We start from the raw sequence: 27,762 nt of genomic DNA on the forward strand, positions 1-27,762 counted from the left end.
AGAATCCTTAAAAGAAAGAATAAATCTTTTATTTTCGACCAGACATTTGACCAAGTGTAAGATACATCGAGTATAGTGATCAAAGCGATCGCTAATGGGAGCAAACAATCGAGGAGGGTGACAGGAGGTTAGTGGGGGGTGGTACCACGAGAGGGGGTTAATTTGGCGGTTCCTTCCTGCCGCTGCGGCTCAATCTAATCGCGAACTTCCGGCACACTTTAGATCTCTTCAATTAGATGTTCTAAATACTTTCAAGTTTCCACCAAGCTAAATAAAACCGCTTGATAATTAAAAATAATTATTTCGATAATATAATTGTCATTAATGGAAGAATTTAACTGCTTGTTGCTATAATTTAATCTGAAAGTAGCAAATAACTTACAACATAAACAACTTTAAAATGTAATCTTAAATAAATATTAATTTATATTTAACAATTAGTTTGGAAAATATGTGAAACCGAAATTTTATATAAATTAAAATTGTTTTTATTTTAGAATTCAACTCCTGTGATATTTATCTTAGCAAATTGTGAATATCAAAATATTGCTTTTTCTTTTTTTTCCATTTTTTTTTAGGAGAAATGACATAAGATAAAGAGTTATAAATCAGTCTGTTATTGTTTAAAGTTTATAACATTTGGAATTAAGTTAATTTCTCTATGAATGCATAATTTCCGGTTACAATAATAATCACTGTATAAACATTAATAATCTGATTTATAGCAATATTATTGAACTAAAAAATTGCTAAGATAAATATTTTAGGCGTTTATATAAAAAGTAGCAATATTTTTTTATTACGTAATTATTAACTATATCATGTATTTAGTCGTAAACTGATTTTATAAAATACAATTGTTTTTTAACAAAATAATGAAATGTAATAAGTTATATTTCGCAGAAGCCTCTGAGGTAGCTGAATCAGGGAGTAGCAGTGTCACGCGGGAACGTAATCATGTGGTTCCGTAGCGCGGGTAATGGCGCGCCCTTAAACAGATAATTATATCGCGACTCCCGGTTACCTTTGTGCTGTTACGAGGGATCATCGTTCACGGCTTTCCGCGACACACATTTTAACTATACCTTTGTACGGTGCTATTAGTTCGCCTTATTACCTTTCACGCGACGGAAGTGTATTCCGTTTAAACGATCATGATTTTTGAAATAAATATACAGCATTACCTTTTGAAACAATCAATACATCGTAAGTTTGACTAAATTATTAACATACATACTTACCTTTAATATAAAAAATCGACGTATTTACATATATAATGTTTGTTCTTATTTTTGTACTGATTATTTTTTATTCCAAGCCATATGGTTCTACTCATTGGTAAAGCTAGGTTTATATTATGCTTGCATTTGTGGTAAGCTTTGTAAGTTTCTATATCGTCGATAAAGACTTTCGTAAATATGATTATTCCTACTAAGGTTGTTTGTGTTATGACTGTAAAATCTTGCGTTATATATGTATGTTGCAATGTTTATAGCGTAAAGTAATAGGACACGTTGTTCAGTTGAGATAAAAGGCAATAGTCAGCATCTGATAGCGGATAGCGAGCAGCGAGAAGCGAGCGGCGGCGTTAAATGAGGCGGAACGAGAATCCGCTCGAGTCAAAGCGCGCGTAGAGAGAAACGTCAAATTCATTTCCGACGATTAGCGAGAGCCGGCGACTCGCAGCGGGGCCGGGGGGCGGCGGAGCGGGGCGCGGGGCAGGATGGGGGCTCGCTAATGGGCTGGCTATTATTTTATTTTCCGGCGTTCAGAAAATTGCCTTAATTCGCGACAAAGAGACATCGGAGTGGCGGAACTGCGTCTTTAGCAACTATATTATATAGATATAGCTGCTTGTATTGTCTCAGCACCTACGTAGTTAGCTAAATAACAATGACGTAATAATAGTTCTCTCTGAGCTCTTGCGCCTTACCTCCGCAGCGTTACTTATAACTTTTATTTTATGCTATTATGTTTTATATAATGTTTTATATATTTTATGATTGTTACTTTGTTGTATAGTAGACCATAAGTGGCATACAATAGAAGGCATTTTATCGTAGAAATGGTTCATGAAGTGGGCGCTCAACTGTGATCACATGGCTACCTACTATTCTATTAGGTAAACCTACTAATTACTATTCCATTTCAGACGTCTGTATTACTTCATATATTATAAATTAACAATAATATACCACATTTATAAACTAAATGAACATATTAATTGATCTATAAATAATATTATATGGATATAGTTATGCATTTAAATTGATTTGTGAAAACATATAATGACGTACCACTGATATTTATATTATATTTCTAATTCGCCATTTTAATAGTCCTGGGACATGTAACGATTGTTGTATAATGAGATTTATTAAATAATTGCATGCTTTCGTACTAAACCAGCAAGTTAGTTGAATATTTGAATAATAGTGTATGTTTTGGCTATTATTGACTTGACTTGATACATTCAAAACTAATCCAATAAATACTAATAAAAACATTTTTTACGTAACAAAGTTTTACACAATAGTCGATCATCAATCTGTTTTGCTGTAAAGGCAGGTCCACACGACACAGACTTGGGACAGTCTGTCCCACATTGTCGTACACACATTACTTACAAGTCTGAATAAAAAAGTTTATCGACAAAATGTGTGTATATACTTTTCATTAGCTCCAACTGTTGGTTTTGAGGATGCAGAGTGTTTCAAACAATTTTCTTAGTAGTATCGTTGCAAAATATACGAATAGTTCTAACCAATGTTGGATAAAATTTATTCATTTTTTAATAAAAAAAAATATCAATTAATTATTAGTCTCTGACTTTTGTTTGAGCTTTTAAGTTGCACAGACAAAATTCAATAGAAATCTGCGCCAAGTCTGTTTTGTGTTGACCTAAGATAAGTTTTACCGAAATTAAATAGGACGCATGTACCTATTTATGCGGCAAAGGTGTATCTAATATTTCCGTAAATTTACTAAGAGAAAACTGAATAATTTGATAAACTGGTTGACACTGAGGCCATCTCTGTCATATGATGGTATATTCAAAATCAAAGAACTCAAAAATATTCCTATTATTATATTCCATAATTATTATAGAGCGAAGTGGGCTATGTTAGCCCGGCCTGGCTCTGAAAAAACGGAATCTTAACTATATATGAGTCACAGCGACAAACCTGTCAACGCAAGAAGTATTGTAAGGATTTGCGATAGTACCCATAATATATTCCCTAAGTGCTAGCCGAAACTTGGACCTAAAACTCACGTTTTGACTCCTCGTCACAGGATACGAAGCCAGTATATCCAAATAACGATTAGATCCGTTAGTTAACGTTAGTATTTGTACTGTTTTGTTATTGTATCGAGTACGCAAATGCATTTGTCTCAAGTAATCATTTATTTTCAATACAATAGGTTTGAAAATGGGTTCTTGATAGGAAGTGGTCACTATTATCCATATACATTTCTGCTGTAAGAAATATTAACTATTCTTGCCAACATATGCTCTACAGTTAGTCATCAAGATACTTCCATTGTGCAAGTTACACTTACCCCTTAAACCGAATCGTGGTATATGGGTTGTATTTACTAAGATTACCCACCTACTAGGGCTAGCATAAAGCTCGAAAACAAAAAAAAATAACACTTTTTGTATCACTGTCGTCGATTGAATAAAACATATACTATATGTTATATGACATATATGCATCGGTCATTGTCATGTAAAATAATTGTAATTTAAAAAGAAGCTTTTTATAATTAATGCGAACACAAAACTAATCCGGAAGTAAGTACTAAACAGTGTTTTGTGGCGTTTTAACCATCGTATTTAAAGATTAGTCAACTCTTGAGTCAAAGTACGTTCCTTATAAAAGAGCCTTTACTTCTTACGTGTATTTAACAACAAATCAGGCTTACTGTGGGTGGGTACTTACTTAAATTAAACAATTAAAAGCACATACAACAACAATATAAGTATTTTGAATAAAATGAAATTGTATATATTGGTACTTATAGTTTTCACTCGCAACTTTATCCTAATACGTGTTAGGGACCAGTCTTAGATTTTAGGTAAAACATGTTACCTTTGTACTCTCTTGTTTTTTTCTCTTTTTTTCTTTCTTTAGCCCCATCAAATTTCATCGAAGTCGGTACAGTAGCTTAGCTGTGAAAAAATCTCTGATCCCAATGTAAGTAGGTAAAGCTTTCACTTGTGTTATGGAAAATCAGAAGCAACGACGGTACCACAAACACCCAGACCCAAGGCAACATAGAAAACTAATGATAATTTACATTGACTCGGCTGCAAATCGAACCCGGGACCTCGCAGTGGCGTACCCATGAAATCCGGTGTACACACCACTCGACCACGCAGGTCGTCAAAAAGTTATAGTCAGAGTTAAAAACCCTTGGTTTTATATGATATCATAATACCTAAGTAATATTACATATACATCGTCAATGCGCCACTACGCTGACTCATTTTGTATTTTTAATTCAGCAATATTTTTCTTAAACAAACTAACTACCAAATAAAATAATAGGTCTGATATACAATAGGAGGGATTACCCTGTGTACCTTTCTATGATAAGAACATAAAATATTTAAACATAAATACATATAATATTATTAACAAATTAACGATTTATTTTAATTGATCGGCTTTTGTTAATTCAACTCAGATCAAGTCCTGCTGACCGAAGTAGACCAGGGCGGCCATTCTCTTGACGACTTGATAACTACTGGATATTATATATGTTATACAAGCAACTTCGTCTATAGTACAACGTAACCGGGCGTATTTAGTATTCTAGCAAATTAGTTTCCCCTCAAAAGTATTTTAAAGATATCTTTTTTGACGTTTTCCCATCGATCGAATACTTGATAATGATAAGTAAAGCGCGTTCAACTCAAGGTTTTCTTTTCATTTTGGAAGCCACTGCATTCTGGTTTAATGTTCCGGGCCGTAATTCAACGCCACCAGAAATAGATCAGCTGGTTGTTTCTATGTGCTTTCCAGGGACACGAGTAAACACTGCCAAATTCCGAACTATGCCCTGCTTCTAGAATTTGACATAAATACCCAATAGCCTTGTATTGGCTTGGGATATCCATCCTTATAAGCTAGGCTAATGGTGTAGAAACCCAACGATCTGGCTTATATTGGTGATAAGTTCAAAATAACATGATTAGCCCGATAATACACTGGGCATTCGAATTTAGAGGAGTATCTTTAATCCGCTTCAACTAAATCTGATATTATGTCTCGGCTAGAAATGAGTTCCCACGAAAACAATAATACGAACATAATGCGCGGATTAGATGTTTGCTAATCTTATTATAACACTCGAGAACGTGCCAACGTTACTCGGAAGGCTTGGAATTATTTTCTTTATTCAACATTTAGAGACGATCAGGCACGCTATTTAAATTTTACTCATTAATTAATCAAGATATGTATTTTGTGTATAACAGTAGTGACAATTTAATGTTCATTATTTTAATGTAAACAATATAGCAAGTCATAAGTCGAAATGATAGTTTAACGATTGTAACAATGACGTTGTTTTTTAAATATTAACAATACATGTTTGCAGTAAATTACCTATGTTCCGATATTCATACTAGTTAAGCGTAAAATTGTTTTAGGATAGTGGGAGGCTCATGAGGATGCACAATACTGGACGCATTAGGGAGAAAAGCGCGGGGCGATCACTTATGCCCCCTGAGGAAAGATACAAAAGCAAAATCAAAATATACTTTATCCAAGTATGTTTTTACAAGCACTTTTAAATCGTCATTTAACAACTATATTAAGACAAGTTAACAAACGAGCCACGTGTAACAATCCACGAGTAAATAAGCCTTTCTGATTCTTGTCCATCGCTTTAATGGGTTTAAGGGGAAGAATACGACAAGAAGCAAAAGAAACTTAGGTATTATGTCCCCTTCGCTTGTTATTACAGCAGCTCTCTAAGATCAAACCCGAATACCGCGTTACAAATGTAATATAGCTATAATATACCTATAATATACATATTAAGCATTGTAATATATGTGTGTATATATTATATTGTTATGTGTTTATTGTAATTCGACGAACACATCGAGTTGGGCGTTCGCGTGGAGCGTCGTCGCCTCACGAAGGGCTTACAGGCTCGCTCGAAAGTGTTCTAAGCTTAAGAGTCATTGTGAGAATTAAACACTCGTCAGACAATGAGTTGAGTAATCTGTTAAGAACCGATTTACTTCGCTAACATCGATTGAATTGTTTGGATTTGTTCTTTCCTCGTAACGTTTTAACGTCTTGTTATCACTTCGAAATATTAATATATAAAATTTTGGATACGAAAGATTGATTATACATAAGAAGCTTAAAGATTAAAAAGTTGATATTATGTACGTATCATAAGTGTTACGGTATTGTAGACACTATTTATAAGAAAATTACGATTATTTTTGATGGTAGATTGTAGTGATTTAAGGTGTAACTGCTTTAGTAAAATATCCACCGACTAATTTGCTCTATATTTCCTATTTGTACAAGCGTTCCTTGTCGTAATAAAGCTACAATTTTTTAAGTACAGAACCATCAACGAAGGTAATGTCAATTTATAGATATTTATTTATTATTAATGTTTTACAATTGAATTACCATTTAAACTTAATAATTACGCACAAGTAACGAAATCATGAATTAAAATGCGTGCTCCCCAAACAGGAAAACGCGCGCTTTTGACAGATCCGTGCTTTATAACCCTACCCTTAGCAAGCTACCAATCAAGTTAAGTGGGCGTGGCCAAAGTGTGAGACGGAACTAGAATTGGATATAGCGAGGGAGGGAGATGGGTGTAAGGCGGGAAGGCTGCATGGAAAGGCGGGACGACATTAAGTGATACTCGGTCGAGACCTCAGTCAAAGTTTGGTAATAGTTTTGCGAGGTCGGTTGCGTTTGCGAACAACTAAACTCTTAACGTGCGAATTACTTTACACTACAATATATTACAATTAGTATTGATTATTGATTTTAAATATACATCTAATTGATTAATAATAATATTATTTTTAATGATTAATTTATAGCAATACAAACTAAATTTTATTATTTTTTTAATTGACTTTCCACTAATTTTGAGTGTTTCTCGAACATTTTCTTTTATAAAAAAAACTCGTGTTTTTGTGCTTCAAAAAAGTGTGAGACTTATTATATAAGTGCGTATATGTGTTGTGGTGTGGCTACCAGGAGATAATAAGACGGTAGGAGGTGTTCGACGAGGTATCGTGATGGCGAGCAGCGCGCGTCGAGGCGCAGCTTACACGATAGACAGCATCCTCGGACACAGACAACATACATCCGGTAACTATATACTAGCATTTTTCCACATTCATATTTATGTAACAAAAATACCGTGATATAAAATTGTGCTTGCAAATAAAATTTCATCTCAATTTTGTAACTGTTATTATTTTGATTTTATATCAATTTTATGACAATTTTATCTTAGAAAAAAAAATACCCCTTATAATCAAAAACCTACAAGTTTACTAAAATTTGTGACAAAAATCCAAATTATATTATGTATTTTAATTATAAAATTGAAATTAAATTATGTATATAATAATTTGTTCAATATATTATGATTGATAATCGTTTTACAATAGTAAATTCATTATAATATAATAATATTATCAACATAATTCCAGTTTTTAATGACAGCAATCTTATCAATAGAACGTAATCAGATGATATAATTTTGAATGCTTGTAATTTACAAGCTAATTAGTGTATTTATAATTTGATTTGTTTATAATTATCTGGTAACTAATGAAAACATTAAATTAATTGATTCAATTTTAATTAATAGATAGCTTTAATATTTAGTTAATTTAACCGAAAGGTATTTAAAAGTAATTATAAATTATTAAACTAAAAGTAAACTTAAGTAAAACGTTTCATTTAATAGAACAAAGATATTATTAAATTATAATAATTTACATAAAACAGTGTTATTAAAATTGTTTTTTAACCGCCGCGATAACAAATATACCAAAATAAAGTACTTACTTTTTATTCTTTACTAGCGATCAGAATATAGCGGCAATTGTCTTAATTATCATATTTAAAGAGACACCTTTAATATATTGTACACGTATTACATAAAAACTACTTCTCTAATCGCTCTATCTAATAAAAATAACCACATCAAAATCCGTTGCGTAATTATAAAGATCTAATCATACATAGGGACAGACAGTGATAAGCGACTTTGTTTTATACTATGTAATGATGATTCGACTGTTAAAGTTTTTTAATCGTGGTATTTCAAGATGCCGTATTAAAATATGAAATAAATAAAACTAATCGGTATGTTTGTAGCGACGTGGCCTGTAGAGGCGGCCTGAAAAAGACTTCAATGGGATCGGGCGCGTTTCGTTAAGTTAGGTTTAAGCGTTATACAAGCTACGTTCAGGTTTAGTTCATTTATTAATGTATATTTTGATCTGGTTTTCGTTAAAATAGTTTCTATAAGTCCAGCTTCTTCAATATCAAAAAAATAGATCCTAATGTAAAATTAACCGCTTATTTTAAGTCGTGTAAAGATTAGTTGCTTAAATTTAATTTTGAAACACATAGTTAAATCTTTATTTATTTAATATATAAATATAATCTATAATATAGAAATCAAATTTCAAAATAATCCACAAAAATATTTATTCAAAATATATTATGTAAACTTAATATAAAACTTTAACTCCGATAAATACTTTCAACTAATAATACTGCGTTCGCTTATTGATTCAACAATATTAGTTATGAACATATCCTGTTATAGAGACTTACACCGACCTAATAAACCTCTAATAAATTCCCCCAGCGAACCCCCGCGCTCATTACTTCGTATTTACCCAGCAACTAGCTACTTAAATGTTAAAATAGTTCTCGCTACGATGAATGATAATACGCTGTCAAGGAGCTAAACGTATACTGCAGTCAACAAGTAACCACCGAAATATTAAAATCGATTACGCTACACTGACCGATAATGTGTGTATGTAAGGTCTATAATTGCATGCACTGTTTATTGTCGAGGCATTGTCAGTTGTGATGTTGAATTATGATCATTATCGCGGATGAGGGATTTTGAAAGGTCGGTACAAAAATGTTATTACTCGAGGGTTGCGTGGTTAATAACAGACAAAATATGTTACCATTGTGATATGTAGAGATGTAAGTTTATTAATATTTTTAAGAGCTTGGATAAAGAATAATTTCAATAAGGGCGTAAGTTACTTTTATTTCAATACTTGCTTGTACGTTGGGTCGGATTTTTATATCTTTTACAGTAAACATGTAGTCATGGCTATTGTAGGTAATACTATTATTACTCGTCGAATCACAGAGATTAACAAAATATTAAGTAGATTTGTTTTGAGTTCGAGGCGTTTATCCAATACCAAAAAAATAATTAATTATATTTATCTGAATTGGTGTACGTAGAATAATGACAGTAATGAGAGTTCAGTCAAAATAAATGAGACATCATAGTGTTTATAAAGAATGCATCTTAACCGATGATTGCGCATTCAAAACCAAGCACCAACGAATTTCCATGTGCTTAATTTGTATTTATAATAATTCATCTCATTCTTGGCAGTGAAGGAAAACATCTTGAGGAATCTCGTGTCTAATTATTGCAACGAAATTCTGTAACATGTGTATCCACTAACCCCCCATTTAAGCAGAGTAGAGTAATATTACAGGCTGTTGTTGTTGTTGTTGTTGTTGAGTAATATTTTCCAACTCTCCTAGGGAGAGTAGGCCTTAGCCCAGCAGTGGTAAATTGTAGTAAAGTGAAATAAAGTAACAACCTGTATATTTCCCACTGCTGAGATAAGGCCTCCTCTTCCATTAAGGAGAGGGTTTGGAACATATTCCACCACGCTGTTCCAATGCGGGTTGGTGGAATGCATAAGTGGCAGCATTTCGATGAAATTAGATAAATGCAGGTTTCCTCACGATGTTTTCCTTTACCGCCGAGCACGAGATGTATTATAGACACAAATTAAGCACATATATATATATATAGAGGTGCTTGCCTGGGTTTGAACCCGCAATCATCGGTTAAGATGTACGCGTTCTAACCACTGGGCCATCTCAAATTGACACCTATGTTATGTAATCATTAAATAACACACATAACATTACGATACGGAGGTCTTTTCTTATTTGATATCTTCATAGCTTAAGGTTTTAGCAATGAATCGAGAATGCATACCTATACCATATTATATTATACGAGTGTGTATATAACGTATGTATTAAATATGTATTCAAGTGAGCTTTTATAAGCACTATTTCATAATAAAATTATTTATTTGATATTATGTTAAGTCTGGCTTAAGTTATATGTTCCTAGTTATATATCATATACAATTTAGTATTATATTATAACATGGATAGATATTTTAAATTTGTTTTTTTAAAGTGCTGTTATATCGAGCTGGGATAGCCCAGTGGTTAGAACGCGTGCATCTTAACCGATGATAGCGTGTTCAAACCCAGGCAAGCACCACTATATGTATATGCTTAATTTGTTTTCATAATTCATCTCGTGCTCAACGGTGAAGGAAAACATCGTGAGGAAACCTGCATGTGTCTAATTTCACCGAAATTCTGATGAAACAATTAAATTTGTTTAATAGTAATTTATAATTGAAAAGAATATAATTTCGTATCCTATTTGTGTTGTCAAAGAAAAAAATAACAGTTATTTTTGTGATTTAATCGCTGTTATTTATATGAATACAAATAATTATCAGCACGGATGCTGTTTACTTTCCGGTGAAGTTCAAATAACCGACAGCTAATAAAAGCAGATCAAAGAATAATGAGGCTGTGGGCGGGGCGGCGCCTGTCGCCGAGCGCAGAGCGGAGATCGGTATACCTAAACAGGCTGCGTTTATCTAAGCTCAAGACATTTATAAAATGCGATAAAAATACTAGAAACGGTGTGTAAAATTATTGGATCATTATAGCAATAAAAAACTATAACTGATCGTGATATGTTGAACTAACTGACCGCCCAGGCTTCGCACGGGTGCAATGCTGACACTAAGTATATTACAGCTTTTATTTGCGTCATCACATTAGAAACTTCTGAAATTCTCTTCTTTATTATATTGTTCATTTATGTTCACTCTATCTATTAAAAAAACAGCATTAAAATTCGTTGCGTTATTTTAAAGATCTAAGCTGTATGCTTAGATCTTAGGAAAATAAGGCGGTAAGTAACTATTTTTATACTATGTAATTATGTAAGAATCCCGTTTTTATTCTGCTCTGGTTATGATGACGATCGTGCCTGATTTGTTTATTAAATATTTGATAATTAATATTATCTAATTTCTATGATATGTTATAAATACGTTATTGTTGTTAGGTGTTTTTTTAAATGCCGTTTAAACGCGAAAGAGTTAAATCTTTACCATGAAAGTATTTCCTTGGAGCATCATATATTTATTAGAGTACCTTTCCTCGCCTAGGGAGGCTTATTCCACGTTAACCGAGCACGATTTGTTAGACATGTCACTAAACACAACTTCATTTGTAACGAAATTTTCCTTTTTTGCTGAGCACGAATTAAATTCTAAACGTTCTTTTTGACCCAGAGTCATTCTTGTCTACATTTGAACAAATTCGATAATTATATGTCGGTATTATATAATTCCACGTGTCAATTCATAGGCCTATCCGAAATAATCTGCTTACTTATTTCAATTTATATGACGCAACTAGTGTACAAAGACAAGTAGCGAGTAGGTAAGGCTATATGTTTTTATAAACCATTCCTTGACCAATGAGTCGCCAACGAAAACTTTAATAATCTCCATACACATTGACTAACATTGGTTAACATTGGTTTGACTTACTTCTCATTGTCAAGTTCCCTGCTGGACTTTAGAGAACTTCCAATGGTTCACAGGTTTATTCCTTCTCTACCTTATCGAATACCGGCTAACTATCGGTCAAACAAATTAAATACAAAAATATAATTATTATTCGATACGTTTGATGTTATTTTCGGTCGTTTCTCAACAAACGAACTAAATCCTCTTATCGAAATTGCTCTCTTTTCTCCATCCTCAATACCATTACTGTATCATCTTTGATATTTTCTGTATTCGCGACAACTTTATGTATACGTTTATATACTTAATTTCAACCTTATTGCTTTGGGATAGAGGATATTTTATGTCCAAATAACATACAATGTAGTGATATAACGAGCGACACTTGAAGTGGCAATTTGACAGGATTACTGGCGACTGCGACGTACAAAGTAACTATTGATGAAGTTATTTAAATTCTATAATACATGACGCGCTCGTGTCAACGGCGGGCTGCAAGAATATGAGGATTCAGGTCGAGGTAATTTTAGTAATTGTTGCCGTGTATCGGCTGTCAAGATTCCGAATGAAAATGACCTGTGTCGTGTACGTGCATCTTCTTTATCACAACATAGTATGAAAAAAAGCCGCTTACCGTTGTCCGTCACTATTAATGCTTAGATCTCAAAAATTACGCAACGTATTTTGATGCGGTTTTGTTTTATCAAATAGAAAATTTTGAGACGAAGGTTTTTGTATAATACATGGACAATATAACAAAATTAATAAACAAATTGTGTAGTATGTTTAGAATCAATATGCACACGTTCAAAGCTGGGCGGGTCGCTAATATACTAATAGACAATGCACAAGAGTAGCCTCTTCTAAGTAGTAAAAATAATTTATTGAAGATTTATTGAGGATGGAAAAAGAGAGCAATTTTGATTTGGAAATTTTGCTTAATCATATGTGATACGAGAACTAAATATGGGTGGTATTTAAAGGCCTCTCTATGTTATATTCATCTATCGTTAAAAAATTAACTTAACAAATAGGGAATTATAAATAATAAAACAATGCCACTATATTGCGACCTAGGTGATTATTTATTATAATCATTTAAAATATAATCTTGTACAAAGTGGCATTTCAATGATTCTTGACTGAGAAGAATTTTTTTGGAGATCCTATGCAATTTGTTGATACTAGCTACTAAGCCAGAAAACTTAAATTGAGTGTCAACAATAACTGTTCTAAGCTGTAACTCAAGTGAAGTGTAAGGAAAAAAACATATAGTCAACAGTACCTACCTACCCTGCACAAAAATATCGAACGAATTAAAATAGTTTCGATTTTTTTATAAAAATAAAAAAGGCATTTTTCAAATTATAAAATATTTGCTAAGTATATTATGACGTTTAAAAAAACACGACAGCTTAAATCTTTAACTAAATAGAAACGCATCTAATTGTATTACTAAATAATACGAACGTTTCATACGTTACGTAGTAATAAGCGTTTTGTTATAATCCTGCTTTGAATGTGATTCGACACAACAATTACAACGGGGCTCAACAAAAATACTATTACTATAAATAAATAGTGCGACTAACGTCGAGTGACGTTAAGTGCTTAACAAAAAGAGTATTTTGTTTGCAGTCGACGCGAGCCGGTGCGAGTCGACCCCGGATACCCCGGTACATAAATCGACGATGATTTTTCATAGAATTATCGACTTTATATGGTTCATATAAGGGCTGGATCGGCGTGCGTTGAAACGTAATTAGTGAGTTTAAAGTGCAGAAGGGTGGTAATTCGGTATTATCGAAGGGCTGGTTTGGTGTACGCGGATTAAGAGATCGATGTCACTGATGCGCTGGGAACATCGTTACATCACCAGCTACGTGTAGCGGCTACCAGCGCGACATGTATACTCTTCAAATATTATAACTATTTAAACACAAACTTCAAACCATTTGTATGGAATACGTAGTGACGTATAGAACAAATGTACTATTTGCAACTATTTATATAAAGTATATTTTTGATGAGCATGATCCCTAGCAACCTTGCACCTAGCACATTTGATTGGTCATCTCGACGGCTTGGAACGAGGATTCTGTGAAAGAGTTGACTTTAGAGATTATTATAATGAAAAATATAAAATTCTTTAGTCCAGTTTACAAAAAATTCGCCTCATTTACTAATGAAATAAACGCAATTGACACGCAAACTTTGCATTTTATATTTTTGTCAGATCTTACTCTCAATTTGATTCTACAAGTACATCCTATGCATATTGATGGGCAGACGGTCTTCTAACTTTTTTCACTCAAGATTTAATAATATTTTAGAATTAAAAAGGGTGGTGATATTGGTTAATTGGAAAATTCAAGTTTAGTGTTTGATAAACGATATCATATAAGGCGTTCATGTTTATCGAATGTAGAAAGAGATATTTTTGAATGTAGAAGAAAATATTGTATGTTTGTATTATATTAAAAAGCTATCCCGTCTGATGGTTGATGGGTTTAATGTTTTTATTGCGTAATTTATCCGCAGAATGTCATTTACAATTTTAAATATGTTACTTTAATAACCTTCTAAATTTTATCGTAAGACATAATCACAATCTGAATTTTGGATTGCAAATTAATGTCAAAAAGTATTCATGAAGTCTACGACGACGATGTGAATCTTGCAGCCAAAGGCTTTTGTTTACTAATTTATTTTAATTATTTGTTTCAGTCTAATCTGAATTTGAAAATTTTAATTTATAGTAGGTACATGTAAACAATTTATAGTAAATACTATTTTGGTTTAATATTCTCATGAGCATTTAATCAAATCTGTCTTGTAATACATATACACCTTAAAAATAAACTCGCAATATGAATATAATCTAGGACAAAAACACCGATTTCAATGTATTTTACTATTACACTGCAAACTTTTTCATTTACAATAAATATCTTATTCAATATCAAGACGTAATAGACAATAATATTTAAATTATTGAACGGTATTTAATTGTTTGTTACTCTTAAATGTAGACGGCGTGGAGCGATGCGGGGAACTGAAGAGCGAAGGTGCTCATTCAGACTCTGAGCACGAAGTTGAGCACGAGCACGAAGTGAGCACGGAGCCTGAACGAGCAGAGCACGAACCGTTAGAGGCGCTCGACGCTGGGCGACCGCGCAAGGTAATTTGCTACACTTGTTACAAATATATTTAAACCATTTATTTTGCTACACATATACATTACATAGATTATACAGAAGAAAATAAATTATATTTAAAGAATACAGTGTAGGTAGCAAGGGGTTCATCTCAGTATAAGCTGTGCTAATGCACGGCACTTATTTTCAGATGGCTCCTGACTATTGGGTAGATATAAACAAATGATAAATATATATGACCAATAAAGTAGATAAGAGCTCATCTTTTATTACAATAACCTTTGTTCAGGAACATATTGTACTGGTTCCCATGTTTTGCAGCGCTACTAAAATCTGCGACTAATTTTGTCGGTCAATTTGAATATGCATAGATATTGAATAACAAATACTATGAAAGTATACCTATATCAACCACCTATGTCAATAAATCAGTCCAAAACTTTATAAACAAATCTGCTTGAAACTATAACCAGCATGTTCTGTCTTTATTACTCTGTCGCGATAGTCAATTTTAATTGACTTTATCATACTTATTTTGTGATGCACATTTATTCGTTGCTACTGCATTTGTTTTCCTTCTATCAGACCATTTGAGTCTGGGAATAAACGGAAACGACCTTTATATGAGATTGTATTTTTAAATATTGAAAAAGAGTAACTAATGTGTTTCTTGCCGGTTCTTATTGGTAGTATTTGCATTCTGAACTGGTAGAAGCTTTACTTAATATAGTATGTTAAGTGACCATTTAAAAGTGCTTGTAAAATCCCTATTTGAATAAAGTGTATTTAGATTTGATTGAGACGATTATAACTCATCATAACAGGTCAGTCTGTGAATGGTGTTATATGTTTGTTCTGTGTGATGCAAGCAGGTGCGTCGCAGCCGAACTACGTTCACCACGTACCAGCTGCACGAGCTGGAACGAGCCTTCGACAAGACGCAGTACCCGGACGTGTTCACGAGGGAGGAGCTCGCCATGAGGCTGGACCTCAGCGAGGCCAGAGTTCAGGTATGTGGCCGTTTCTATTTGAACCAATTATCGTGTAGAGTCGAGATGGCCCAGTGGTTAGAAAGCGTGCATCTTAACCGATGATAGCGGGTTCAAACCCAGGCAAGCACCACTGATTCATGTGCTTAATTTGTCTTTATAATTCATCTCTTGCTCAGCGGTGAAGGAAAACATCGTGAGGAAACCTGCATGTGACAAATTTCATAGAAATTCTGCCACATGTGTATTCCACCAACCCGCATTGGAACAGCGTGGTGGATTATGTTCCAAACCTTCTCCTCAAAGGGAGAGGAGGCCTTTAGCCTAGCAGTGGGAAATTTACAGGCTGTTACTTTATCGTGTAGAATTCTTTTTCAGCGTATGTTCTATAACGATTGTTAATTCTTTAGTCCTTTCTGAATTAGGTCAAGTTTTCTTCGATTTTATTTATTTAAATTTTTGTGATTATATGGTTTTGATGCTACCGAGGTAATATCTGCCAATTGACCTTTAAACAAAGGTCATTGATCACAATGCCAACAAATGTTCAATATTGGTAATTGCAATAGTTATACTTGTGAAATTTAACATCTTCGTCTTAAAAGTCACGCTTAATTACTTGATATTTTATATAACGTATGATAACGTAGAAACATTCGTTTGTAGTCATGGGATGCAATAGATCAGATTGTATCCGTTGAACGGGATCTTCCATCTTCGTTTTAAAAGTCACATTTCTTTGCTTCGTATTTTATATAACGTATGATAACGTTGAAACATTCGTGTGTAGACATGGGATGCAATAGAATCAGATTGTATCGTATTTGAAACCTGACACACGCCTAGAAAAATAATTAGCCATTTAACTTTTTTAAGTTTGTGACTTACACTTTAACGTAAGGCTTTAGTATATAATAATACACACATATGTGTTTTTTCAGATTTAAAATATGGGTTTATTTAAGAAAAAAAATATTTCAATGTAAAACTAATTCATTTACATAAAATGTAAATTCTATCGGAACGTAGATTACTCTGCACAAACATAAAATAACATTATTCAACGTGACGGTAACACCTTACAATTTATAATTGTACACGCGAGCATAGATTAGCGTGACGCAGAGGCGTGACGCTGTAATTAAAATTAGCTACATTGTTCGCTCACAATCGCGCAGATTGCGCCGCCCGCCCGCGAGCGCGGTTACGCAGATTAGGTCCGGACACACTGAAAGTGCCTGTGGCCTCGTGGTCACTAAATGTCACCTTAATACTGTCAGTCATGAATTCAGTAATCATTATAACCACACAGAAACACGTCCCGTTTGCGTGGGCCTCACACCCTTGAGTATTTACGCCTTTTTATCTAGATAAAGTTTTAGTGAGAGATTTTGTAACTTAAATTTTTAACAATGTTCATTTACCTTTCATAAGGAATACTAAATTATATTTTTTTTACATGAAATTCACTTCCAACTAAAAGCTTTAAAAATGATTGTTAGTAGTAAATCTATTGGTGTTATAAATGCGAAATAGATTTATTCGCGTATATTAATTAAATTTATACCAGCAATATTTGATTATCTATATTGCTATATTCAAAATAAGTGTTATTTGCGTATATGGCTAAATTAATCTATATATATCTACAATGCTTTAGATTTAACTTCAAATTGATTGTCTTCATTTGAAATTTTTGAAAAAAGACGGAATTGATTGTCTCGACACTCGAGACAGCTTAGGCAGTTCTTTGACCACTGTAGTTTATATTTTTATGGTCATGTAATATCTTACAATGTTATGAGCGTCGATCTTCCATAAAGAAGGCGTTTACATTGTCACAGATATTTGTAAGTAAATGCATTTTCCTTTGGTGGTACGACTTTGTGGAAAGCGCTGTTATGAAGCTAGTGTTTCCACATGCATAATACTTACTGGTTAGTCCTTACCTTGTGTTCCTGGAGGTAATAGACAGTTTCGAATATTATAATATTAGCGTTAATTAGCTTATAATTGTGTTGTGTTATTAACAAGCGGTTACGTTTCATCGTCCGCTGCGTCTCGGAGGCAGCGTGGCGTCGCGCGGAGGGCACAATGGCCGCTAATTCTCGCCTCATTACGCCCTCGCCGCTAATGTCTCGCTAATTGTAGCTCGAGCCTTCGCTACTCTGTGCCAAATTGGTGTAATCAAGCGCAGTGTGACAATGGCTTTACAACTTTTTAATTTAATTGTTCCCCGCGTCACAGAAACGGCTGATTTGTTTTGTATTATTTTATTTCGTTTAATGCATTTCGAATACATTTCAATTTAAATATACATATCTAGAATTGCTCTAGAATTATATGATTGCTTGCTTGAATTCATTTTGTACTGTTTTCTAGAATCATCAAAACGTTAAAGGATTCTAATAGTAAGTCGCAATCGAGCCGCTATTAGTTAAGATTTGATGGGTCTTTGAGGAACAGTAGGCAGGCGGCTGTGGTGGTGGGCACGACTAACAATGGTTTAATTAAGCACGGTTTGAGCGTGAGAGCTCTCAAACTGCAGTTAAAGTGAGCGCCGCTGCAATTTGGTAATTACCGACTCCGCGAGACTGAGGGGGCGCAGCGGGAGGGGGCGCGGGGCGCGCGGGCGATGGGGGGGAGGTAATCTCGCGGCCTCGAGAGGCAGTCGGCAATGCACAGACAATAAAACACTTTAATATTTCGCAGGGCTGTATGCTGCTAATGAGGAATTCATTTCGGTCATTAGATGCTCTTGCAACTGTATTTCTTTAATTGCGGCTCACTTCTGAAGCAGCCGCGTAAGATTGGCTCTTGTGCAGGAAGATTTGAGAATTAAGGTCTCTGCATAACGAGAGATTGATGTGTTTAATGTTACATTACAACGCTAATCCTTGTACCACCACAATAACCATTGTCTTAACGTTGAATGTCATGAAAATATATCAACAAATTACTGAATATCGAAAACTATCCTTAATCAATATATCATTGATTCCATGCTTTGTAAAACGAATATTTTTTACTATATTTGATATGTCGTGTTATCGGGAATCATAATCATCGATTCAAAGTCTAGGCTGGTTGACTGTTCAAGTATCTGGTATAATATTCGAATGCTCCTGTAATAAGTAGCAGCCCTAATAGCGCGATAGCCGGTGAGGGCGCGGTTCTTAAATCACACTCCACGCAGCGTAAATTGCTTTTAATCCACTCCATAGATGGCGCTCACCGACAAACGTCCTACCCTCGTACTTACAACTAATCCCAACAAATTAGAACCTTAAATTCTCGGGTATAAGGTGAATATTTGCTTGTAAAATAGATGTGAAATTTAGAATGCAATTGAGTCTTATGATGTGAAGTGATCGCTGTAACGTAGCTGTACGAACGACACCACTTGAGGGCGCTGCGTTGCGCTCAATCGGTTTTGTTCTATGCGAAGTCGAGTCTAATTCAACTAAATTATTTAATTGCTGGAATCTTTTTAATGATCGCAATTTATAATAATTACAAAAGACCTCAATCGGAATTGTTGAATTGTGTTATTGATCCGTGAATACGAAATTGGAGATTTATGTTCCTATATGAGTATTTATATACTATGAAATAAAGTTGCTATGTCTGTCCGGCTTGTTTACTTTTAAACGCATTGATCGATTTTAAGACGATTTTTATTTTAAGATGAAATTAAATTTACTTTTTTGAAAGATACATTTTTAATAGATAAAGGTTGAAGCAATTAAAAAATATTAATAATAATCCAGTCACAAAAAGCTTTTAAGTAATTACGCTGAACTGCGAAACGAGAAATAAGTTACAATTAAGTACTTAAAATTTGTAATTACATTATATAAGGTTTAGTACTAATACGATTTAATAATAGTCACTAATGTTACGGCCTTATTATTTTAATGACTCAAACTGCACAACACTGTTTTTCACTAATACACTTTATGACGTTAGGATTTGAATTATAATTAAAAACACTAACTGCCTTTATAATATACGAGTGCCTGTTCGTCCGACTTTAATTATTTAATTTACCAGTCAAAATAAAAACCATATTATTAATCAACAATAAATAAATATCTAAACGGAAATAATAAAATTGTAACACTAAAATATTTGTAGGATATATTTTGTGATTTATTAAATTATTATATTTTCGCTTCATGTAAAAATAAAATATCTAAATTCAGTAACACCAAGCTGTCGACTATATGAAGTTGGTTTTACAATGCAATTAAAACTTTATTGTTAGTAGTATTAAAAGAATGTAAGTCTGCTGGACTGAGGCATCTCTTTGAGGCGAAGATATAAAGCTAATTCCACCACGCTCCTTCAATGCGGCATGAGGGATACAACCGTGGAAGTATTGCATTTAAATAAGACTCATGTAGGTAACCTCTGAACACGAGATAAATTAACACATACAAATTCGGTGGTGACACAGTTTGAATCCGTTCACATTCTGACCCCTGGTTCATTTTAGTATTCACACTCACTTTTAAAATCACCAATACTAAATAACCTATCATTTATTAAAACTGTTCTTCCAAACTACACAACGACATGTCAGGATAACTTCCAAGCTTCCTTAGAAGAACGGGAACTCATTCCCAGCGGTGGGAAAGTAAGGGACTTGTGGCTAAGTTAGTTTATACCGAGGGATAATAACAGTTATTTATATATTTTATTAAGTACAGTAACGGGAAGTAACAGCCGCTTAATCTTCCATCTTTGTTTTTTTTTCGTTTTTTTATGCTGGCGGCTATAGGTTGGCAGACGAACATATGGGCCACCTGATGGTAAGTGGTCACCATCACCCATAGACAATGACGCTGTAAGAAATATTAACTATTCCTTACATCGTTAATGTGCCACCAACCTTGGGAACAAAGATGTTATGTCCCTTGTGTCTGTAGTTACACTGGCTCACTCACCCTTCAAACCGGAATACAACAATACTGGACTAATTTTATTTGGCGGTAGAAAAACTGATGAGTGGGTGGTACCTACCCAGACGGGTTTGCACAAAGCCCAACCACCAAGTGAATCCGAAAACCATCTGGGGCAAATGCTCTTCTTATGGCGAAGGAGACTATTTACCTCGCTGTTAGTATGTTGGTTGTTAGAAACACATACTAGATATATTTTACCGCCTTACACATGTTTTGAACACGTTACTTCCATTTAAGATTCCCATAAGTTCTATCCACTGGGCCGTATCGCTTCAGTATATTTATTTAACTGTATTAATACCGACATTCTAATCCATTATGGAAAGTCACTCGTTCGGATGGACCGATCATGCTAATCCGAACAGATTACGAGCAATTTGAACCCTCACACAACTGTGAAATTGACTCATTTGAAAATTATGAAATTATAGCATTTTTGCCTTCGCCGCGCCGCACAATGTCTTTTTATTAGCGCAATGCAGCTAGACTAGCTCAATTTGTTTCTATTCTCCAATAACCGCTATGCAAATGTGTGTTTAAACAGAAGGCGTTAAGGCTTGAATTGCATTGTGCTGGTGTGAGCGCGAAAACCACGTATGCGTAATTGCTTTTCATTACGGCCCCATTGTAGTGGAGAGAGAGAGGAGAGAGAGCTACAAATTGGCGACAATTATGCCATAAAAAAATTAAAAGTGGACGCGGAGACGGCTGTGCCCGCAGCCGGGTACGCGCCGAAAAGGTTTCGTTTTAATTTTGACAATTAATCATTTTGATAAAACATAAATGAATTACACCAACAGGCAATACAAAATTAAAAAGCGTGCGGTTAGTATTTGGTGACTTAGATGCAGGATTTTGTCGTCGTAATATAAATCCTCAACGCGAATCAGCGGTAGTTGTATGTTTTATATGAACATGTAAAATAACTATTCAAAAATTATTATAATTAACAAGAGGTAATTTCGTATCTTCATATTTATTTGCACTAAAGAACATATAGAAATAGCCTTTTGGCTTACGCCAATAAAGGTTCGATTTGTTTAGCTTAGCTTTTTTTTTACATAATATGTACATACATAAATTTAATCTTATGTATAATTTATGTATACCTACATAGGTATACATAAATTATACATAAGATTAAATTTTAATAAAAAAATATAACCTGTTTTGTTTAAAATATTTTAAATGATTCCTACATATACATTAAATAGTATGTATTGTAATGTAATAATAACATGACTGTTTGTCCGCAGGTGTGGTTCCAGAATCGACGTGCTAAGTGGCGCAAGCGGGAGAAGGCTCTGGGGCGGGAGCACGCGCCTTTTCTACATCACGAACACGGTGAGCGTTCTACAATTATAATATATATATATATATATATATCTATCTACATATATATCTATGTATTTTAACACAAACTTGATAAAAAAACTTTTGGCTTGTACAGGTAAGAAAAGGTTTACCACATTAAGATCTATTTTCGATAATCTGCTGATTCGATGTTTAGATTCAAAAGGTACTAAGAGTTTAAGACATTATATAGTAATTAGTTTGAAAACTGACGAAGGTTTCCTTATTCTGACTGTACTTCAAACATTTTTTAAATTTAATTCAAAGTTTAAATTTTAGTAAAAATAAATTGTGGGTAACATGTCTCTGTTGATAACAATTGTGCAATAGTGTTTAGTCTTCTTGAAAATATGACATATATTAGTTACTATTTGGACACGTATTAACGTAAAATCAATAATAATAATGACTAATGAATATGTAAAGACTTAATTGTCAAATAGTCGTCCTATTTTAAACCGACTTCAAAAAGGAGGAGGATTTTCTTTTTTTTTCAAATATGATATTAACTGATGTACATTAAGCCTAGAGCACACTGACAATGTCTATCTTTTAATTTCTATATTAATAAATGATACGTGTTTGAGTGATGAATGAAAACTTTCTAAAGTAATATAAGGTAGGTAGAGTCATTTAGAAATGTTAGAATGCAAAACCATTTAGAAGTTATTCTAATAATATAACACGATGAAATGACGTAAGTAGTACAATAACGATAAAATTAATAAGTATATTTAATATATTCAGCTTCAGAAACATTACATCCTGACTTAATATTATAAATATTTAAGTGAGTTAGTTTGTTAGTTGTATAAAGGAATCTTCGCAGTCGTACATTAACAATTCACTAAAGATTCATAATAATCGGACGAATAGCTTAGCAATGCTTGTAGGGCAGAACTACAACTATTAATTTATATTTTTATAGATTCATAAAATATTGAACGAAACTGCGGGCAACGACTAGTATTTTATAAATTCCCATTGTTAACAAATTAAAATTTAGTAAATACCTAGTTTTGTTTTAATAATCTGCCCGCACATAATTCAACGCATGCCTCATTTAGTTGCAGGAAGTAAAAAAAAACAACACGGACAAAGTGCGAGGTAACTAAAACGTGTTCCTTTTAAAACGTGTAACAGTTGTCACTTCAAATACAATAAACTGCCTAATTATCGCTGCAGCGGCGTCCGCGTCGGTGTGGAACCGGGGACGTACAATTATAATCGCATTGCGTACTTGGATATGGTATTACAATTCAATATCTATTCATGATCTACGCTTTAACTAGACAATACACGCCCTTTACCGAAACAAATGACGCCTCGAATATGAATATTTTAATGTCATAAAAATGCTATTAACGATCGATCGTACAATCCAACTAATTACATGTTTTGGGAATGTAATCGGATAGTTGGTAAGCGTACAAATAAAACAGATTGTATATTTTTGAACGCAATAATTGTACTGTTTTTTTTTGGAAATCAAGTATCGTCAAATTTTGTGTAAGGACGAATTTTGATATGCAATTTCTATGATTACAGTTGCGATATTGACTATCTCATTTTGAGATTTCGCGACTGTATTCTGCGGGGATATCAAGATCATTCTTAAACATTAGCTGTCAAATGGAACATTTTTATTGTTAGTCTACTTTTTATTCGGAGCGAATAATTTTAACACTATTTGTAAATAATGCAGCTTGCAAATAGTGATAGAATTTACTAAATCGGTCCAGTAGTTTATGAGACTATTCATTACAAACCAACAAACAAATTTCTTTATTATATTAGTATAGATAAACATTCGTAGTTGGGCTTTAATCTTTAGGAAGGCATATGCAAAATTGTTGTGTCATTTATAGAAACTGTCACGGAGAAATAGCTTAGAATTAAAAACATGTTAACAGGTGGTAAAAAACAGTTTTATCATTCTCTGGATCATTAACAAACATACGGTCGCTTTTATAATATTTATTAGAATAGTCTTTGTGTATTTTCGAACTTAAAATACGTATCGGTGTAATGGAAACGAGCCTATTACAATAATCACACGAGGTCCAGTCAATCACGATTACAAGCGATAATTTGAGGGTCGTTAGGTGTAACGACGGGGGATATCATCGACATTTACTCGATAAGGTGTCGTGTTTATCGACAATTGTCGCCCGTTATATTTATCGACATCTATCGATATCATTCCTCTATCATAAAGGGTGAATATATTATACAATGATGTGTTTCATTGTTAGTTTCATATTAACTAGTTTAAATCATGTGGATACAAAGAATTAGCAAGTGATGTGATAGCAGATGCAAAACCATTTGAAATACTAAAGTTGAAACGTTACCTCAACGGGTGGGTTGGGGTAACATATATAAATATTACGAAGTTTCATCTCATTCGTGCAATTTAAATTAAGGTCAAGAAAGGTGCTTGCAAATTAAACCTAACCTATAACTACGTCTACGTCGATTGGGCTCACCCCGTGATTGACGCACAAAAAAATCTATATTAATATTATAATGCGAAAGTAACTCTGTCTGTCTGATGCTCTTTCAAGACCAAATTTATTAACGGAATTCAATGAAATTTGTTACGAAGCAAACTTGAACTCAAAGAAAGGACATAGACTACATTCTTTATCTAACAAATGACAACCAATACCCTAAACCCGAGCAAACCGCGGGCGATTTCTAGTGCATTATATATGTAGATTTATTTTAAATTATAAGAAAACCACTTGGTGGTAGGGCTTTGTGCAAGCCCGTCTGGGTAGGTACCACCCACTCATCAGTTATTCTACCGCCAAATAACAGTAATCATTATTGTTGTGTTCCGGTCTGAAGGGTGAGTGAGCCAGTGTAACTACAGGCGCAAGGGACATAACATCTTAGTTCCCAAGGTTGGTGGCACATTGAAGATGTAAGGAATAGTTAATATTTCTTACAGCGTCATTGTCTATGGGTGATGGTGACCACTTACCATCAGGTGGTCCATATTTAATAATAACATAATTACAACGATAATGCAATAGCTATGTATGTTCTGCATTACTTGTTGTGATCCGTATTTTCGCTCGCGTTATAACTTATAGGCTATAGGGTTGGTTGTTAAGTGTGAGGCAAAAAAGTAGCCTCTGTCCATCCTTGGAGTTCATATTTGCTTCACATCAAATTTCATCAAATTGGGACCAGCGGTTTTGTCGTGAAAGAGCGACATACAGACAGAGAGAGTTACTTTGTTATTATAATATGTATTAATATCGATAAAGGATGTCTTTAATTTTGCGATAACTCATTTTAAAATTACATAAAAAGTTTAATCTTTTTTTATTAAAGTATTTCGACGATTTAGACTAAAGATCTATGATAACTTCGAATGTATACATATTTAATTGCATTTAGACCGTGCCAGGTGTAAAGTACAAGGCTTGTATTGTTACTGTAGATAACTTTTGTTATCAAACGCTCGCTGGCGGTCGTCGTCACCTGCCCCGGGGGTACATTACCATATCAACAATCATAACTGACTTTATTTCGTCTGTAAATTGTATTTACGTAAATATCGTTGATTTAATGACTCAGTTACGAAGTCAATTATTTCGTTTTTTTATAACATTAGTATCAGTATCAGACTTTTTTTGCCAAATAGCTTTTTACATATTTGATTTTTATATAGCTAGTGGGTCGTACTATAAAATAACTAAAACATGATCTTTTTTCTCTCTCTTGCTTGACATCTCTGCTTTGCCAGTGTATATACAAATAACGAATATTTTATTTGAGTTTTATTTTATTAAAACAGCACAGAATCCATTTTTGATGCAAGAAGTTATTTATGTTTTAAAAATATTTATTTATATATCTGAAAAAGTATTTTTGTTTATTTATGTATATAAAACAAAAAACATGTATTAATGAAATAAATTTTGACCTAGGTGTTGGAGAATGGGGTCCCAGCATGGGTGTCGGTGTGGGTGGCGTGGGCGTTGGCGCTGGCGAGTGGTGGCTGGGACTTGGTGCACCACTGTGGCATGACGCACCACCAGCTGCTGCCTTCAGAGCTTTACTGCACAGGTAATTCGATAACCAATCCTGAATTATTAGAACTTTAAAAACTTCTTAGTACTTTTCAGTTTCTTGCCAGTTCTATTTGGTAGACTCTACATTCCGAACGAATGCTAGCTTTAAGTTTTATTTAATGAGAGCCTACTCGAATAGAGTATATTTTATAAAATATATATCTATAATGATACCAGGTTACCAACTTAAGAGCTGCTTGTGTAATATATATCCCTTGAGTTGGTAATTTCTTTAGAATCTATAAATAGTTAATGACAATAATTTAAAAAGACGTTATATTAATTCGACGATCAATTTAAATGAGAAGATTATTTTGAGACAAATACATATTCTACATTTTACAAAGGAAAATAAACTTTTTTAAGGAAAGCTCTTAAATACGATATTAGTCAATAAATTAAATGTCTATAAACCTACTTTATGCGCTTATATAGTCTATTCAAAATTATGTAATAGCTAAAGGTGCAACCAGTTAAAAAAAAAGTGAAAATCAAATTATACTTTATTCAAGTAGGGTTTTACAAGCACTTTTAAAAACTTATTTTTTATATTAAGTGAAGTTATTTAAGTTCTATGTTAGTTAAAAACGATCGGTCTGTTATCACTGTTTGTTGGCGTACTATATATCTACATATATAATATTGGTGTACATAGCTTAATGTAATATCTCTTTGGCCAGGTATGTCCTAGCTCTGCCGCCACCAGCGCCGATGTCGCCGGCCGCGCGCTCCCCGTCGCCCGCGCGCTCGCCTCGCCCCGCGCCCCTCCCCGCGCCCGCCCCCCTGCCGTCAGAGCCTCTGCGGCTGCTGCACGACCGCTACAGTCGAGTGCACACGTAACCAGGTGTAATATACTACATGTAAGGCTATGTGCTCCTGGTACCTCTCAACGCTTCGGAGATTCGGTATATTCTTGTGTCGAAGGAACACTAAGCATAATTAAGCAGATTATAAAAACACAATAATTCCAAATACATATATCAAAACATGAGGAGAATAAGGACAATTTGATGTGATTGGAATTAATCCTCCATTTCCTATGTTTGACGAAATACGATTTATTTGTTTTACTTATTGTACATTACTACAAAGAAGTATTGTATAACACTTTTTTGCCGTTCGAGAGTCGATTTGGTACAGCTTGTTTTATTGAGATTGTTGTCGTCTCTGAGAATGTTAAATGTTAGTTCAATCGTCTATGTGTCATTGATTGTGTGATTCGATACAGCTGCTCGTGTGCCTTACCTTTCGATGTCGTGTTGTAGGCACTCTGTTCAGTATCTCCCC

General features: G+C 33.8%; 1 protein-coding gene across 2 annotated transcripts; it reads left to right on the plus strand.

Annotated features, from left to right (window-relative positions):
* Window positions 1-7,222: 7,222 nt before the first annotated feature.
* Window positions 7,223-27,401, plus strand: LOC124539423 (retinal homeobox protein Rx-like). Of its 2 annotated transcripts, none has more exons than XM_047116816.1 (6): window positions 7,223-7,367; window positions 14,953-15,101; window positions 15,948-16,088; window positions 22,291-22,378; window positions 26,332-26,470; window positions 27,156-27,401. In XM_047116816.1, the coding sequence occupies exons 1-6, from the start codon at window positions 7,295-7,297 to the stop codon at window positions 27,313-27,315; spliced, it is 750 nt and encodes a 249-aa protein (XP_046972772.1). In that variant the 5' UTR covers window positions 7,223-7,294; the 3' UTR covers window positions 27,316-27,401. The 2 variants fall into 2 exon arrangements, with proteins under 2 accessions (XP_046972772.1, XP_046972774.1); XM_047116818.1 differs by having other exon boundaries at window positions 15,951-16,088.
* The last annotated feature ends 361 nt before the right edge of the window (window positions 27,402-27,762 follow it).

The sequence above is a fragment of the Vanessa cardui genome, chromosome 22 (genome assembly GCF_905220365.1).
Source record: "Vanessa cardui chromosome 22, ilVanCard2.1, whole genome shotgun sequence".
NCBI lineage: Eukaryota > Metazoa > Arthropoda > Insecta > Lepidoptera > Nymphalidae > Vanessa > Vanessa cardui.